At 38.8% G+C, this 12,863-nt stretch overlaps 1 protein-coding gene across 1 annotated transcript in view; it reads left to right on the top strand.

Moving 5' to 3' along the window:
• RUNX1 (RUNX family transcription factor 1) overlaps positions 1–5,967 on the top strand; it is a 138,827-nt gene extending 132,860 nt beyond the window's left edge. Inside the window, exon 7 of the mRNA XM_036747235.1 lies at positions 3,103–5,967. Within this exon, the coding sequence (XP_036603130.1) occupies positions 3,103–3,581 (479 nt within the window). The 3' untranslated portion in view covers positions 3,582–5,967. The remainder of the gene's footprint in view (positions 1–3,102) is intronic.
• The last annotated feature ends 6,896 nt before the right edge of the window (positions 5,968–12,863 follow it).

The following is a 12,863-nucleotide window of genomic DNA, read 5'->3' as shown; positions in this document are numbered from 1 at the left end:
TATGTCCACTGGCTATATTTTGTGTCTGAATCATGTACTGTTTTTCTTGGACCCATTATGTTGCATAGCCTTAGCCTCACTCTTTAGTGGGAATTTCCTTACTCTGTGGCTGTCCTTCGGTATTCATTATGTCAGCAGCTCTCCTTGGCCAGGATGTTTTTGTTGTTTTTTTTAGTTCATGTCAGGTAGACAACCACAGCTCAAGACTACTGGTGACTTGCCACAGTTGACCAAGATAGGAGGCTTTAGGGGCTATTAAAGTTAAAAAATTAGCCACAACCCATTCTATCCCAAGACGAATACTGGTTTAGTTTCTGTACAAGAAAGGGTTACTTAAGAACTTGTATGGTTACCAGCTTAACAAAGGATCAAGGAAGGACCATAGGGAAGTGGGGTCATAAATGGAAGGGGGGGGAATTACCAGGAATTTCCACAGACAAAAATTTGGGTGCCTATTTTATACTCTGTTCTTCAGGACAAAAAAGGAGCTACAGGCCTGCCTTTGCTGATTGAAGGAAACAGAAATGTAGACTACTTTTAAACTTGGCAAAGAGTCCCTTCCTAAGAAATCAAGCATATAATGCAGACCTGCAAAGTATTGTAATAAACTTAGGAATAGGAGGGGACTAAGACACATGAAAGAAAACTGCCTCACCAGCCAACAAGCTTTGAGAACCCGACACTACACTGTCTGCTCTGCCTTTTAATCCAGTCAGACTACTTTGAATTACCTTTTACCTTCCCCACCTCCCTGAATTTCCTTCTTTGCAGATGTATGCAGGGAGTGTGCGCGCACACACACACACACACACACACACACTCACACACACACACACTCTTTTTCAGACACATTCTCCACTTTATCTGAAAGGAATTGTCATCCGAATTTTTCTTCCTTCTTCCTTAAAAAAAAAAAAGTGATGTGTAGCTGCCAAATGAAAGGACTATCAGCATGCATTAATCTGAGTCATGCAAAGGATCCTTTTAAGGAGGCCCATTATCAGCTCAGGTTGTTTAATCCTTTGGGGATGGTAGGAGGGGCGATAGAGTGGAGCTGCCCTCATCCATGTCAAACTTCAGAAGGAAGAGTTGAGCTGTCATGGCAAATATTTAGCCCAGTGATCACTTGTGAATCATTTCCACCCCATATGCCTAAACTTGCTAATCCTCAGACTTCCTACTTTTAAACCAGAGCCACAGTGGGTGTCAGGGACCCCCACCCCCATCCCCACTAATATAAGTATTAAGGCTAGCCCAAAGGCAGGAATAGGGAAATCATAGTCAATTGTGTGTTTGGGTTAGTTTTCTGTTGTCAGACTAGGACTAAAAAGGAAAACAAACACTTAGATGGACTATTTGAATTGGGACACATGGTATTCTAAGCTGCTTCACAAGGGAAATATGAGTCGAGAGAGCAACTGGGCTTGAGAAATACTTCCTGGTAATGAGGAATAGCTTTTATTTGGCAAAAGCATGCTAGTTTTTGGAAAGCTACCAAGGAAGCACAGGACACCTATTACTTCGTAGTCTTACCACCTAGTGTGGGTGCCTCACACGTAGTAGGCACTTTAAAATGCTTGTTCAGTTAAATACAGTGAGGTCTGTTTTGCCCTGACAGTTAGAATTATAGCTTCATTCCATTTCTTAGGCCTCTGACAGCTCATTTCTGTGCCTGCCCCTTCTGGTGTCTGTAATTTTGTATTAGGTAGTTACAACATAGTGGTTGGGCAAGGACTGACATCATACTTGCAGACATGGCAGTGAAACTAAATGACCTTTCCATTCATTTTTCCAGCAAATTCAACTTTCCTGGTTCAGAGCAGGTGAAGCAATCTTTAGAAATAAGTGAACTCATTTATTTGTATCCTGAACATTGTACCAAATCAAACAAGTTGATTTCATTTGCCTGACTCTTTTTCTGACCCTGCCCGCCTCACAGAAGTCTAGATGATATAGTGGGAACAGTGATAGAAGTTTTCTAGCTTGACTGAAAGCAAAGCAGCTTTGGGAGTTAGCAAAAGCAGATGTCATGATTCAAAGTCACAAGGAGAGAGCTCAAGTGTGGGGAACAGCTGCTCTTTAGAGCAGAGAGAGGCTTCAGGTTGTGGGAAGAGCTCGGAACTTAAAACCAGAAGGCCTAAGTCCAAGTTCTGTGACTTACTAATTGTATATATTGAGATAAATCCCCTTACCTCACTAAGTGTTAGTTTGCCATCTGCAAAATGAAGGAAGATCATATTAGATGATTTCCAACATCCCTTCCAACTACAGGATTCTCTAATTCTGTCCTTGAGAAAACAGAAGAAGGACAATCTCCAACTACTGAAAGGCCCCCTGATATTCTCAATGGGTTCTAGTGAGGTTGGGAATTTGGTATGAACATTAAATGTTGCCATAAACTTTAATTGGTTTTGAGACGACAAAATATCCTTTCTCCATAATATATATATGTATTAACGACAATGAGCATCTAATTGGAAAGGCAATATGATATATTAAAAAAGGCCCTTGATCGGCCATAGGACACCTGGGTTCTAATTCTGACTTTGTATGATTTGGGGCAAGTCAACTAACTTCTCTGGGTCTCTACTTTCTCATTCATAAAATTAAGAGTTTTTGACTAGATAATCACTCTGTTTCCTTCCAGCAATATAATTCTATAAGTCTGACTCAGACTGATTAAGTAGGGAAGAATTGAGTGGGCTAGAAAAAAATATCATAAGCTAATTTACTATTGTTGAGTGGTTTCAGACTCTTTGTGACCCCTTTTGGGGTTTTCTTGGTAAAGCTACTGAAGTGGTTTTCCATCTCCTTTTCTAGCCCACTTTTCAGATGAGGAACTGAGGCAAACAGGGTTAAGTGACTTGCCCAGGGTCACACAGTGTGTGAGGCCATGTTTGAACTCATGAAGATGAGTCTTCCTGATTCCAAGCCCAGTGCTCTATTCACTGCACCACCTAGCTGCTAAGCTGTAAGGCATTGACAAAATACTACTGATTATTTTCCCTCTGTTTTTATTTAAAAGCATTGTGTCAGTTATACCCTGAAAAACTGATTCCACCATTCCGTCGGTTTTCACTCCACCTTCTTTCCTTCCCACAGCTGCTTCTGACCTGACGGCATTCAGTGATCCTCGGCAATTCCCGACTCTTCCTTCCATTTCTGATGCTCGTATGCATTACCCAGGAGCCTTTACCTATACCCCAACTCCAGTCACTTCAGGAATAGGAATTGGCATGTCTGCCATGACCACTGCCACAAGATACCACACTTACTTACCCCCTCCATACCCTGGTTCTTCTCAGGCTCAAGGCAGCCCCTTTCAGACAAGTTCTCCATCTTACCATCTCTACTATGGAACGTCAGCAGGGTCCTATCAGTTCTCAATGATGTCTGGTGGAGACCGCTCCCCTCCACGTATCCTGCCTCCTTGCACTAATGCTTCCACAGGATCTACCCTCCTCAACCCCAATCTTCCCAACCAAAGTGATGTGGTTGAAGCTGAAGGCAGTCACAGCAACTCCCCAACCAACATGGGCACCACAGCAAGGCTGGAAGAGGCAGTGTGGCGGCCATATTGAATTTTACCTAGGGATGGGCCAGGACTGAATTTGCTTTGATCTACTCTTTCCCAGAGTTATTCCAAATGCCCTATGGGACCTGAAGGCTGTTTCACTCCTTTCAGAAGAAACTCCCTCTGGTGGCTTGGCCATCTGGCTACTGTGTCATTATTTCATCCAGCCAGTGTGCAAAGAAGAACAATATTTTGCTTGAAATGGTCCCTTTTTCAGGAGATAAAGCCTTCTGGAACCAAAAGGACCCCAAATGGTTATACCCATTGGTCTTGAAGTAGGTCATTACCGTGATCTAGTTCCAGCCCAATGGCCTCTTAAGCATCCACTGCTTCAGAGATCCCACAGTTCTCAAATGCTGTTTGACCCATCTCTGATTTTTATACCCACCACAACCATAGTGTGTCCACTTCACCATATGGACCCGTTGATAATTGTAAGGAAGTGTAGGTAGATTCCCAGAGGGAAACTGTGAATGCTTCTGATTTAGCAATGCTGTGAATAAAAGAAAGGTTTTATATCCTTGACTTCAATTTTTAGCTAAGTTGTATATTCCAAAGTTTGGAATTTTGGTTTTGGGGAATGCAACTCATCCTATTTTGCATCTAAGTCATTTTTATTTCTTTTTTAGGCACCTTATAAATTGCAAAATGCATATTTGCATTTGGGTGGTTTTTTAATGTATAAAACTGTGCTTGCTTCTTTCTTGCTTTGACAGTTGAAAGAATCAATCCCCTTTTCATTGAGGTCTTATTTAACTTTTCCTTTGAACTTGGGCGTAGTTGTTTTTAAAGTGACAGCTACAGCCTTGGGTCATTTTCAACTACTGTACTCCTGTAGTGAGTCCCCAGGTATTTATGTATCTTGATGTCTAGACATTTACTTTGTTGAAACTTTAATTTTTATTTAAATGTACTTACAGTAAGAGGGAAAACAATCAAGTACTGCATTTTTATTTTTTGGTAGCAACCAGAGTTAAATACATCACCTTGAAAAAAGGCTGAGGGGAAAAAGGATGGGTAAGAGAATCACTTAGTAATCCAGAAATATTGTTTACATTTAACTCCCTTTCATTTAAATCAGCTACTTTGTAGCTAACCACGTTTTAACTGGTTTTTCAAACACTGAGGGCCTCTTTAAGAATCAGGAACACAGAACTCTATTTAACAAGAAACATATAACATCTGTCTGCCTCTCTTCAAATAAGGAAGGCCAGATATGGCCTTTGTGTCTTCAGGTAGGCTCCACTGACTACAGAGGCAGTACCAGTGGGCCCAGGAGACTGTTTCTGACACCTGACAGCTCGCTGCACAGTACCCAAGGTTCTGATTTTTTCAGGCACTCAAAATCGACTACATCATAGTGGAGCTGAGTTCTGAACTGTAACTAAATGGGAGCCCGTGGGTCTCAACTGTTTTTTTAGCTAGTTAGGTCTAAGATGAGAAGAACTTCTGAACCCAGAGCACACAAAGTATTCTAGCCTATAGAAAATGTGTCTTTAATCTGAGCACTTGTGCCCTGGCTTAAAGTTTCTGATCACCTCAAAAAGCTGGGAGTGGAAAGGAACAACTTTCATTTCCGTGAGTTTTCAGCGTGTGCGACACTTGCGTTCATATCTGGATGCACAATATCCACGTGCGTCAATCACTATACATGAACAGCGATATTATGTTTCAATGTAGCAACACCATGTTCCATGCTCCTGCTACAGTATTTGTCCTTTAACTCTCCCCTTGAGCTCCCCTCTCCACCCTCAGCTATGCTTCCACAAGAGGGGGCCCCTGAATTCTATAGGAGAACCCACTACACCCACACAGCAGTGTGATATTAGAGATTCCTGGTGTTCCTGCCCATCCTTAAGATTCAAACTAATTAGACATCACTCTACATTTTATGGCACTGTTTTTGTCTGAGGATTTAGTTAGAACGCAATTGTGAGACCTGGTAAGTACAAACTGCTGATGTTGACGTATGTTTGTTCAAAATTATATGATTGTTATTTAATGTACCTCTTCAATTAGATGAAACAATTGTAGGTCAACTCTGAAGAGTATTTGAAAACTCGACTTTGCATCATTGTTTGATGCTAAAAAAAAAAAAAAGAATTTTTTTAAGGTTTCAAATTAGAAAAGATCCTTGGCTGCAGGCAGCAGAACAGCTGGACTTATTTAAAAACAACTTGTTTTTGAGTTTTAGAAAAAAAAAAATTTTTTTGCTTATTTGTTATACATGAATGCAGTAGCACTTTGGTATAAAAAGTTACAGATTAAACAATTTATGTTGTCAGTCAAACCATTTTCATCTAATGAAAGAGCTATATCACATCTCAGAAAAACTCAGAATGTTTTTAATTTTTAGTGTTAAAATTCTTTTCAGTTCAGTTTCATTTTGATTACATACTATATTTGCTAGCAGCAAAAACTCCCAGTGACAGGAAGATTTAAAATTTCCATTTCTAAAGAAACCTTAGCCCATATTCCCAGATTAAACAATTTTGTTTTCATAAGATTTTTGCCACATTGTCCCTCATGACCTTAAGTAGTGACTAACAAAATGATGAAAAATTTCAATCTTTCCCAATAAGATTCTATTTCCTCTAGGTAATCCATCTTGACTTCAAGCTAGCGTCCAACACAAGGAGATAAGTAAATATTCTCTCCAGTTAAGCCTTCCTTAAAAAAAAAAAATCAGGCATGATCTCTAATCTATCTAATTGGATCCCTAGTGATTAGTTCTTTGAGTTGGTCATTGAGAATGTCATTCCTGACACACATAAACAAACAATATTTAGTTTTTTAAAAGTCAACTAAATCTTTCTTGTTTATTAGAAAGTAGTTTCGCTCAGACCTCATAGCTTTTTTCCTTAAGGAATTGCCTTAAACACCTTCAGAGATTACAAAAATGAAAACAACAAGGTGTACTATTTCAGGCATATCAGCTGAGGCCCTCTACAATGACCAATAATTGAATCTTATGATGTCAAAGGATTATAGATTTAGAGGTGGAAGGGACCTTAAAAACCATTTAGTACAACACACTCATTTCCGCTGGTGAGGATATTGAGACCCAGTGAGGTTAAGTGACTTGCCCAAGGTGTCAGGAAGCATTTGGTGAACTGAAAAAAAATCGGACAAACCATTCTAGTGTTTATTATTCATTGTCTCATGAATTTAACCTGCTCATATTTCTCAGTTCTTTCCTTTTCCTTAACTCTAAACAGTCTTATCTCTGTGGGTGTGTGGGTGTGGGTGTGTGTGGGTGTGTGTGTGTGTGTGTGTTACACTCTGGCTCTCTGCCTCTGTTTCTAAATTTTTCTCTACTTCTGTAACTCTGGCTCTTCCTATTTCTGTCTCTATGTCCCTGTATACCTCTATGTATCTGTGTCTTTGTCTCTCTAGGTTTGTCTTTTGCTCTTTTGTCTCTCTCCTCCTCCCCTCTCCCATTACCCTTCCTCTCCCCTCTCTCTGTATCTCTGACTGTCAATTTCTCTGTCTCTGACTCTCTTTATCTTTCTCCCTCTCTGTGTCTCTGTCTTGTGTCTTTGTGTCTCTGTCTCCCTTTTGAAACATCTCTCTGTGTCTCTCTCTGTCTCTGTCTCTCTCTCTCTCACTCACCCACTCACTCACTCCCTCGCTCTCTCTGTCCCTCTCCCTGTTCCTCTCCTCAAACTACTAAACGATAAGCCCTTTCTCTAAATGCCAAATATGCTGAACATAAAATTCCTCTTCCTTTAACCCTCTTTAAGACTCTCTTCCTTTAAAAGAATACAATGAGTCAGCCTTTCTCCTGAATGTAGGGTTTCTTCTAGCAAAACAGACTTTGCCGGCCATTTTGGATCAACTCTGCTATCCAAATGCAGAAACACTTAGAAACAGAAGCCTACAGTACAAATTAAAATCCGAAGGTAAATAGGCAGCATTTCTGCTGCTTAGGGTTTCTTTGTAGATAAACAGAAATGCTCTGATTAGAAAGAAAATGAATGGTTTCACTCAAGCAACCTGTAATTTAGAATTGAGGATTTCTGTCTTGAAATACCTGTTTTCTTGGGACATTCCGTCCTGCTTTTTCCATACCTGAAAGTTAGTTTGACAATCTCAGAAAATGTAATTCATTTTTGCTCTCACAAATACATGTATACATATGTATGTATACTCACACATAAATACACACACACAGCTGAGCAAAATATCCATTTGTTTATGAGTTGTTCATTTAACTGGGGTCAGTATTGATGAGTCTGACTACTTGGATTTTTCTCCTTCCTGAAGAAGAGTTGCATTGACAAAATTAATTGTATTTATGTATGTAAATAGATTTTAAGCTTCATTGCAAAATATTTTTAGTGCCTGTAATAACTTTTTCCCTTTTTTGTGTTTTTAAGGAATTTATCCTTATGTTTGCTAAATACTGTAGAGAAACCTATTTTTTTCTACCCTGGTTATTTTAGACTTTAAAATGAGCTACTTTTTATTCAGTTTTGCCAACAGTTAAGAGCATGGTTCCTATCAAAAAAAACTGTCCACTCTTTGTTGTAGGGAAAACGAATGTGCGGAACAACTGTGGGTTATTTGTGGTATTCCAGATGTACAAAAAATCAATGTAAAAATCAACTTCTCATATGAAGTGGCAAGAGGAAAAGCAGCCTCTTTTGAACAATTCCTTCCCACAGCCAAAAAAAAAGTGTGTCTTCGGTTAGCAATTATTGGGTATGTTTGTAAAGTGCACTGGATCATTCATGTGGGGAATCCCCTCCTCCTCCCCCTACCCTCCTGTACTGATGTACTGGACATTATCTGAAGGGGAATTTTCCAGGTCTGGCATTTTGAACCAGATAAGAAATGAAAGAATACAAATAGCTTCCCTCCTCACCAGTGTGTTGCTTGATACCACAAAAGAGTAGGCATTTAATTGTACAGTCAATGAAAGGCAGTACCCAGTGTAGTGCTACAGAATTAATGTCTGGCATATAGGGCAGCTGGACTGCAATTGTGGTTCTCATGGAGACTTGGTTTCTTTGTACCACACTTTCTTCTGTAAATTCAATATTATAACCAGTGTGAATGGCAAATAAACAGTTTGACAAGTACATACCCGAATCTGACTGACTTCTTCATGTAAAGGGTTGTTTATGTGTTTGTCTTTAAAGATCAAATGACTGGACCTTGAACCTGTCCCTGAGAATGCCATCTAAAATGCAGCCTTCTGGATTGATTGGGCTGAAGGCTTGTGTCTGCATTCTTGCTTTCCAGGGCTCCTCCTTCAATGTGTGCATTCATGTTTATAATGGTACAGTAGCTTAAAGCAGACCTAGGTCCCTGGCATTGATTCACTCCTATTTGATCATTTCAATGTAAAAAAAGAAAAAGTATTTTTATTCTGGAACCAATCAGCATCCCTTTCTGTAAATCGCAGCCCGGCATTTCTGGTGGGATTTAAAAGTTTGTGGCAGACAATTTCTCCACCTTGCAAAGTTCCGTTGGTAGCAGAAATCCTAAGTATTCTCTGTTTCTCCCAGGTACCTTTCTTTTACAAATAAATAAATACTTTATTGATTGTTTTTATACTGCTCTCATTTCACAATGACTCCTCTCCTCCCTCACCATAGATCTTACACCGGTTACCTTTCAACAAAGAGTAATAATCATTTCCAGTATCACTTGTCCTCTAATTCATTTCAGTCTGATTTCCTCCACGTAGAGCTTTTACATTTAATTGTGTGCATAGTAACTCTAAAGAATTCCATGGTCTACAGGATGCTAGAGAGCCCAGAGGGAAAGGATCCAACCAGGAAAGAAGAGAGAAGGGCAGAAAAATTTGCAATAGGGTGGAGTTATGCCTATAATAATCATAGGTAGGCCATTACCCGGATATGCACTGCCTGTAAGATAGGCACTCTGGGAGAAACATTAGCCCTTTCTGCCATTTGATGACTATAATGTTTTACTCAGTTAAATAGAAACTAGTATGCTGAGATGCTTACTTATCACAACTTCCAGAGTGCCCACAGTATGTTCCTTGAACGTTCAGAGCCATGACCCCATTGGCTTGGTCTAGGAAGATACTTGATATAATTTTTACAATGTATAAATAAGTTCATAGTAGTAGGATCACAGATTTAAATTAAAAAAATGATCTGGGATAATCTGTAATGTTTGTAATATAAAAACAATACATCAATAAAACTTTAAAACAAATTAAAAAACAAAACATGACTTCCCCCTTACTGACAGAGAAATGATGGACTAGAGTTCCAGAATGAGAAAGACATTTTCAGGCATAACAAATGTATGAATTTGTTTTGTTTTATTATACTTAGAGATCTCCCTTCTAGAGCAACTCTCTTATTTTACAAATGAGGAAGCTAAGAGCCAGAGAGTTTAAATGACGGGCTCAAGATCACAGAGTAAGTAAGTGACAGGGATGGATTTGGCTCCAATCCTTGGGGTAAGCAATCTGATGGAATGGAGCAAAGCCTGGGCTGTAGCCCAAGCCTTGATATTGTCACTCACCAGCTTTGTGCCTCAAATAAGTGGCTCAACCTCTCTAACCTTGACTTCATCACCTGTAAAAAGGGGAATGATAAGATATTGTACTGCCTATCATGCAACACAATATCCTCCACACCACTGCCAAAGTGACTCTCCTAAAGCACAGGGCTAACCATGTATAACCATGTATATATACACGCATACATATAGATATATACCCACATGTTAGAGGCCTGCTCTCTCCACTGTGCCACAGAAATTTTATATGTGCATATGTATACATATGTGTATATACATATAGTATATGCAAGTGTGTATACATGTCTATATAAATGTGTGTATGTATATAATCATATACATATTATATATTTGTATCTATATAGATGTATGTATATATGTATATGTCATATATAATCTATAACAATGGACAGAGGGCAGGCCTCTGTTTAACACCTGTGTGTGTTTGGTTTATAATGACCATTTTTCAGAGGAAATACTATCTATTACAAAGAGATGTTGGATTTCAGGTGCATAAATAAATTAATACGTGTGTATATACAACCACTGGGGAAATTTCTTTTGCTTAGTTATACATATTTTTATAAGAAATTTGTTTTTTTTTTCCCAATGGATTGGGATAGGAGTAATAGAATATAGATTTCTCTTTTTTAAAGAAAGATGGGAGATATCTCCAAATATGAAATATTACATGCCTTTTCAGGTGAGATCACTGTATTGTTAGTTTCACTTAACTATTTTACTTCAGTAAAAGAGACCCCTCATGAAGCTAGAGTAATCCATAATATTTGTAATGTAAAAACAGAACACATCAATAAAACTTTAAAACAAATTTAAAAAAAAACAAAACATGATTTCCCCCACTCCTGACAGAGAGGTGATGGACTAGAGTTCCATAATGAGAAAGACATTTTCAGGCATGACAAATTGATGAATTTGTTTTGTTAAAGTTATTGTGTTATATGTATATATACACATGCACACAGATATACATTGGGAGGGCTTTTATTTTGGAGGCCAGAAGTTGGAGAAAGAGACAGTTTCAGAGAGAGAGAGACAGGCACAAACAGAGAGAGAGAAGGAGAGAGGAAAGAACGAAGGGAGAAGGAAGGAAGGAGGGAAGGAAGGAAGGAAGGAAAAAAAGAAAATCTTAAAATGAAAATTCCCCGGAATACTATAGCCAAATTTCAGAGTTCCCAGATTAAGGAGAAAATATTGCAAGCAGCCAGAAAGAAAATTCAAATATCATGGAGCCATAGTCAAGATAACACAACATTTAGCACTTTCTCATTAAAGGATCAGAGGGCTTAGACAATAATATTCCAGAGGGCAAAGGAGCTAGGATTACAACCAACAATCACCTACCCAGAAAAACTGAGTATAATCCTTTAGGAGAAAAAAAACATATTTACTGAAACTGAAGACTTTCAAGCATTCCCAATGAAAAGACCAGATCTGAATGGAAAAATTCACTTTCAAATACAAGACTTAAGAGAAGTATAAGAAGGCAAACAGGAAAGAGAAGCCATAAGGGATTCAATGAGGTTGAACTGTTTACATTCCTACATGGGAAGATGATACTTGTAACTCTTAAGAATTTTATCATTATTAGAGCAGCTAGGAGTATAGATAGAGGGCACATGTATGAGTTGAATATGATGAGATGATATCTAAAAAAATAAAATTAAGAGTTGAGAAAAAGGAATAAACTGGGAGAAGGAGGAAGAGAGAGGTAGAATGGGATAAATTATCTCATAAAGGAGGCATGAAAAGGCTTTTAGAGTGGAGGGGAAGGTGGGGGAAGTGAGTGGGGCAGTGCTTGAACCTCACTCCCATCAGAGTGGCTCAAAAAAGGAATAACAAACACACTCATTTGGGTATAGAAATCTAAATCTATCTTACTCTTATAGGAAAGTAGGAGGGGAAGGTAATAAGAGAAGCGGGAGGTGATAAAAGGGAGGGCAGATTGGGAGAGGCAGTAGTCAGAAGCAAAATACTTTTGAGGGTGGATAGAGTGAAAGGAGAGAGAGTAGGATAAATGAGGAAATGGGAAGGAGGGAAATACACAGTAAAAAAAATTAAAGCATAAAGGTCTTATTTCTCAAATATATAGAGAACTGGGTCAAATTTATAAGAATACAAGTCATTCCTCAATTGCTAAATGGTCAAAAGATATGAATGGGGGGCAGCTAGGTGGCACAGTGAGTAGGGCACCAGCCCTGGAGTCAGGAGTACCTGAGTTCAAATCCAGCCTCAGACATTTGACACATTTACTAGCTGTGTGACCTTGGGCAAGTCACTTAACCCCAATTGCCCTGCCTTCCCCCTGCAAAAAAACAAAAAAAAGATATGAGCAGGCAGTTTTCAGATGAAGTAATCAAAGCTATCTATAGTCATGTGGAGAAATGTTCTAAATCGCTATTGATTAGAGAAATGCAAATTAAAACAACTATGGGGGACCACCCAACACCTATCAGATTAGCTAACATGACAGAAAAGGAAAATGACAGATGTTAGAGGGAATGTGAGAAAATGACCCTAATGTACTGCTGGTAGAATTGTGAACTGTGTCAACCATTCTGGAGAGAAATTTAGAACTATGCCCAAAGGGCTATAAAACCATGCATACCCTCTTACCCAGCCATACCATACTAGTTCTGTATCCCATCAAATTGTTTGCCTTCTTAATGAAGGACAGGAGAGGAAGGAAAGAGAGACTTTGGAATTCAAAACTGAAAAAAATGTTAAAAATTGTTTATACATGTAATTGAGAAAAGTAATATAT

The sequence above is a fragment of the Trichosurus vulpecula genome, chromosome 2 (assembly GCF_011100635.1).
Source record: "Trichosurus vulpecula isolate mTriVul1 chromosome 2, mTriVul1.pri, whole genome shotgun sequence".
Taxonomy (NCBI): domain Eukaryota; kingdom Metazoa; phylum Chordata; class Mammalia; order Diprotodontia; family Phalangeridae; genus Trichosurus; species Trichosurus vulpecula.
This window is presented reverse-complemented; position numbering and strand designations above follow the sequence as displayed.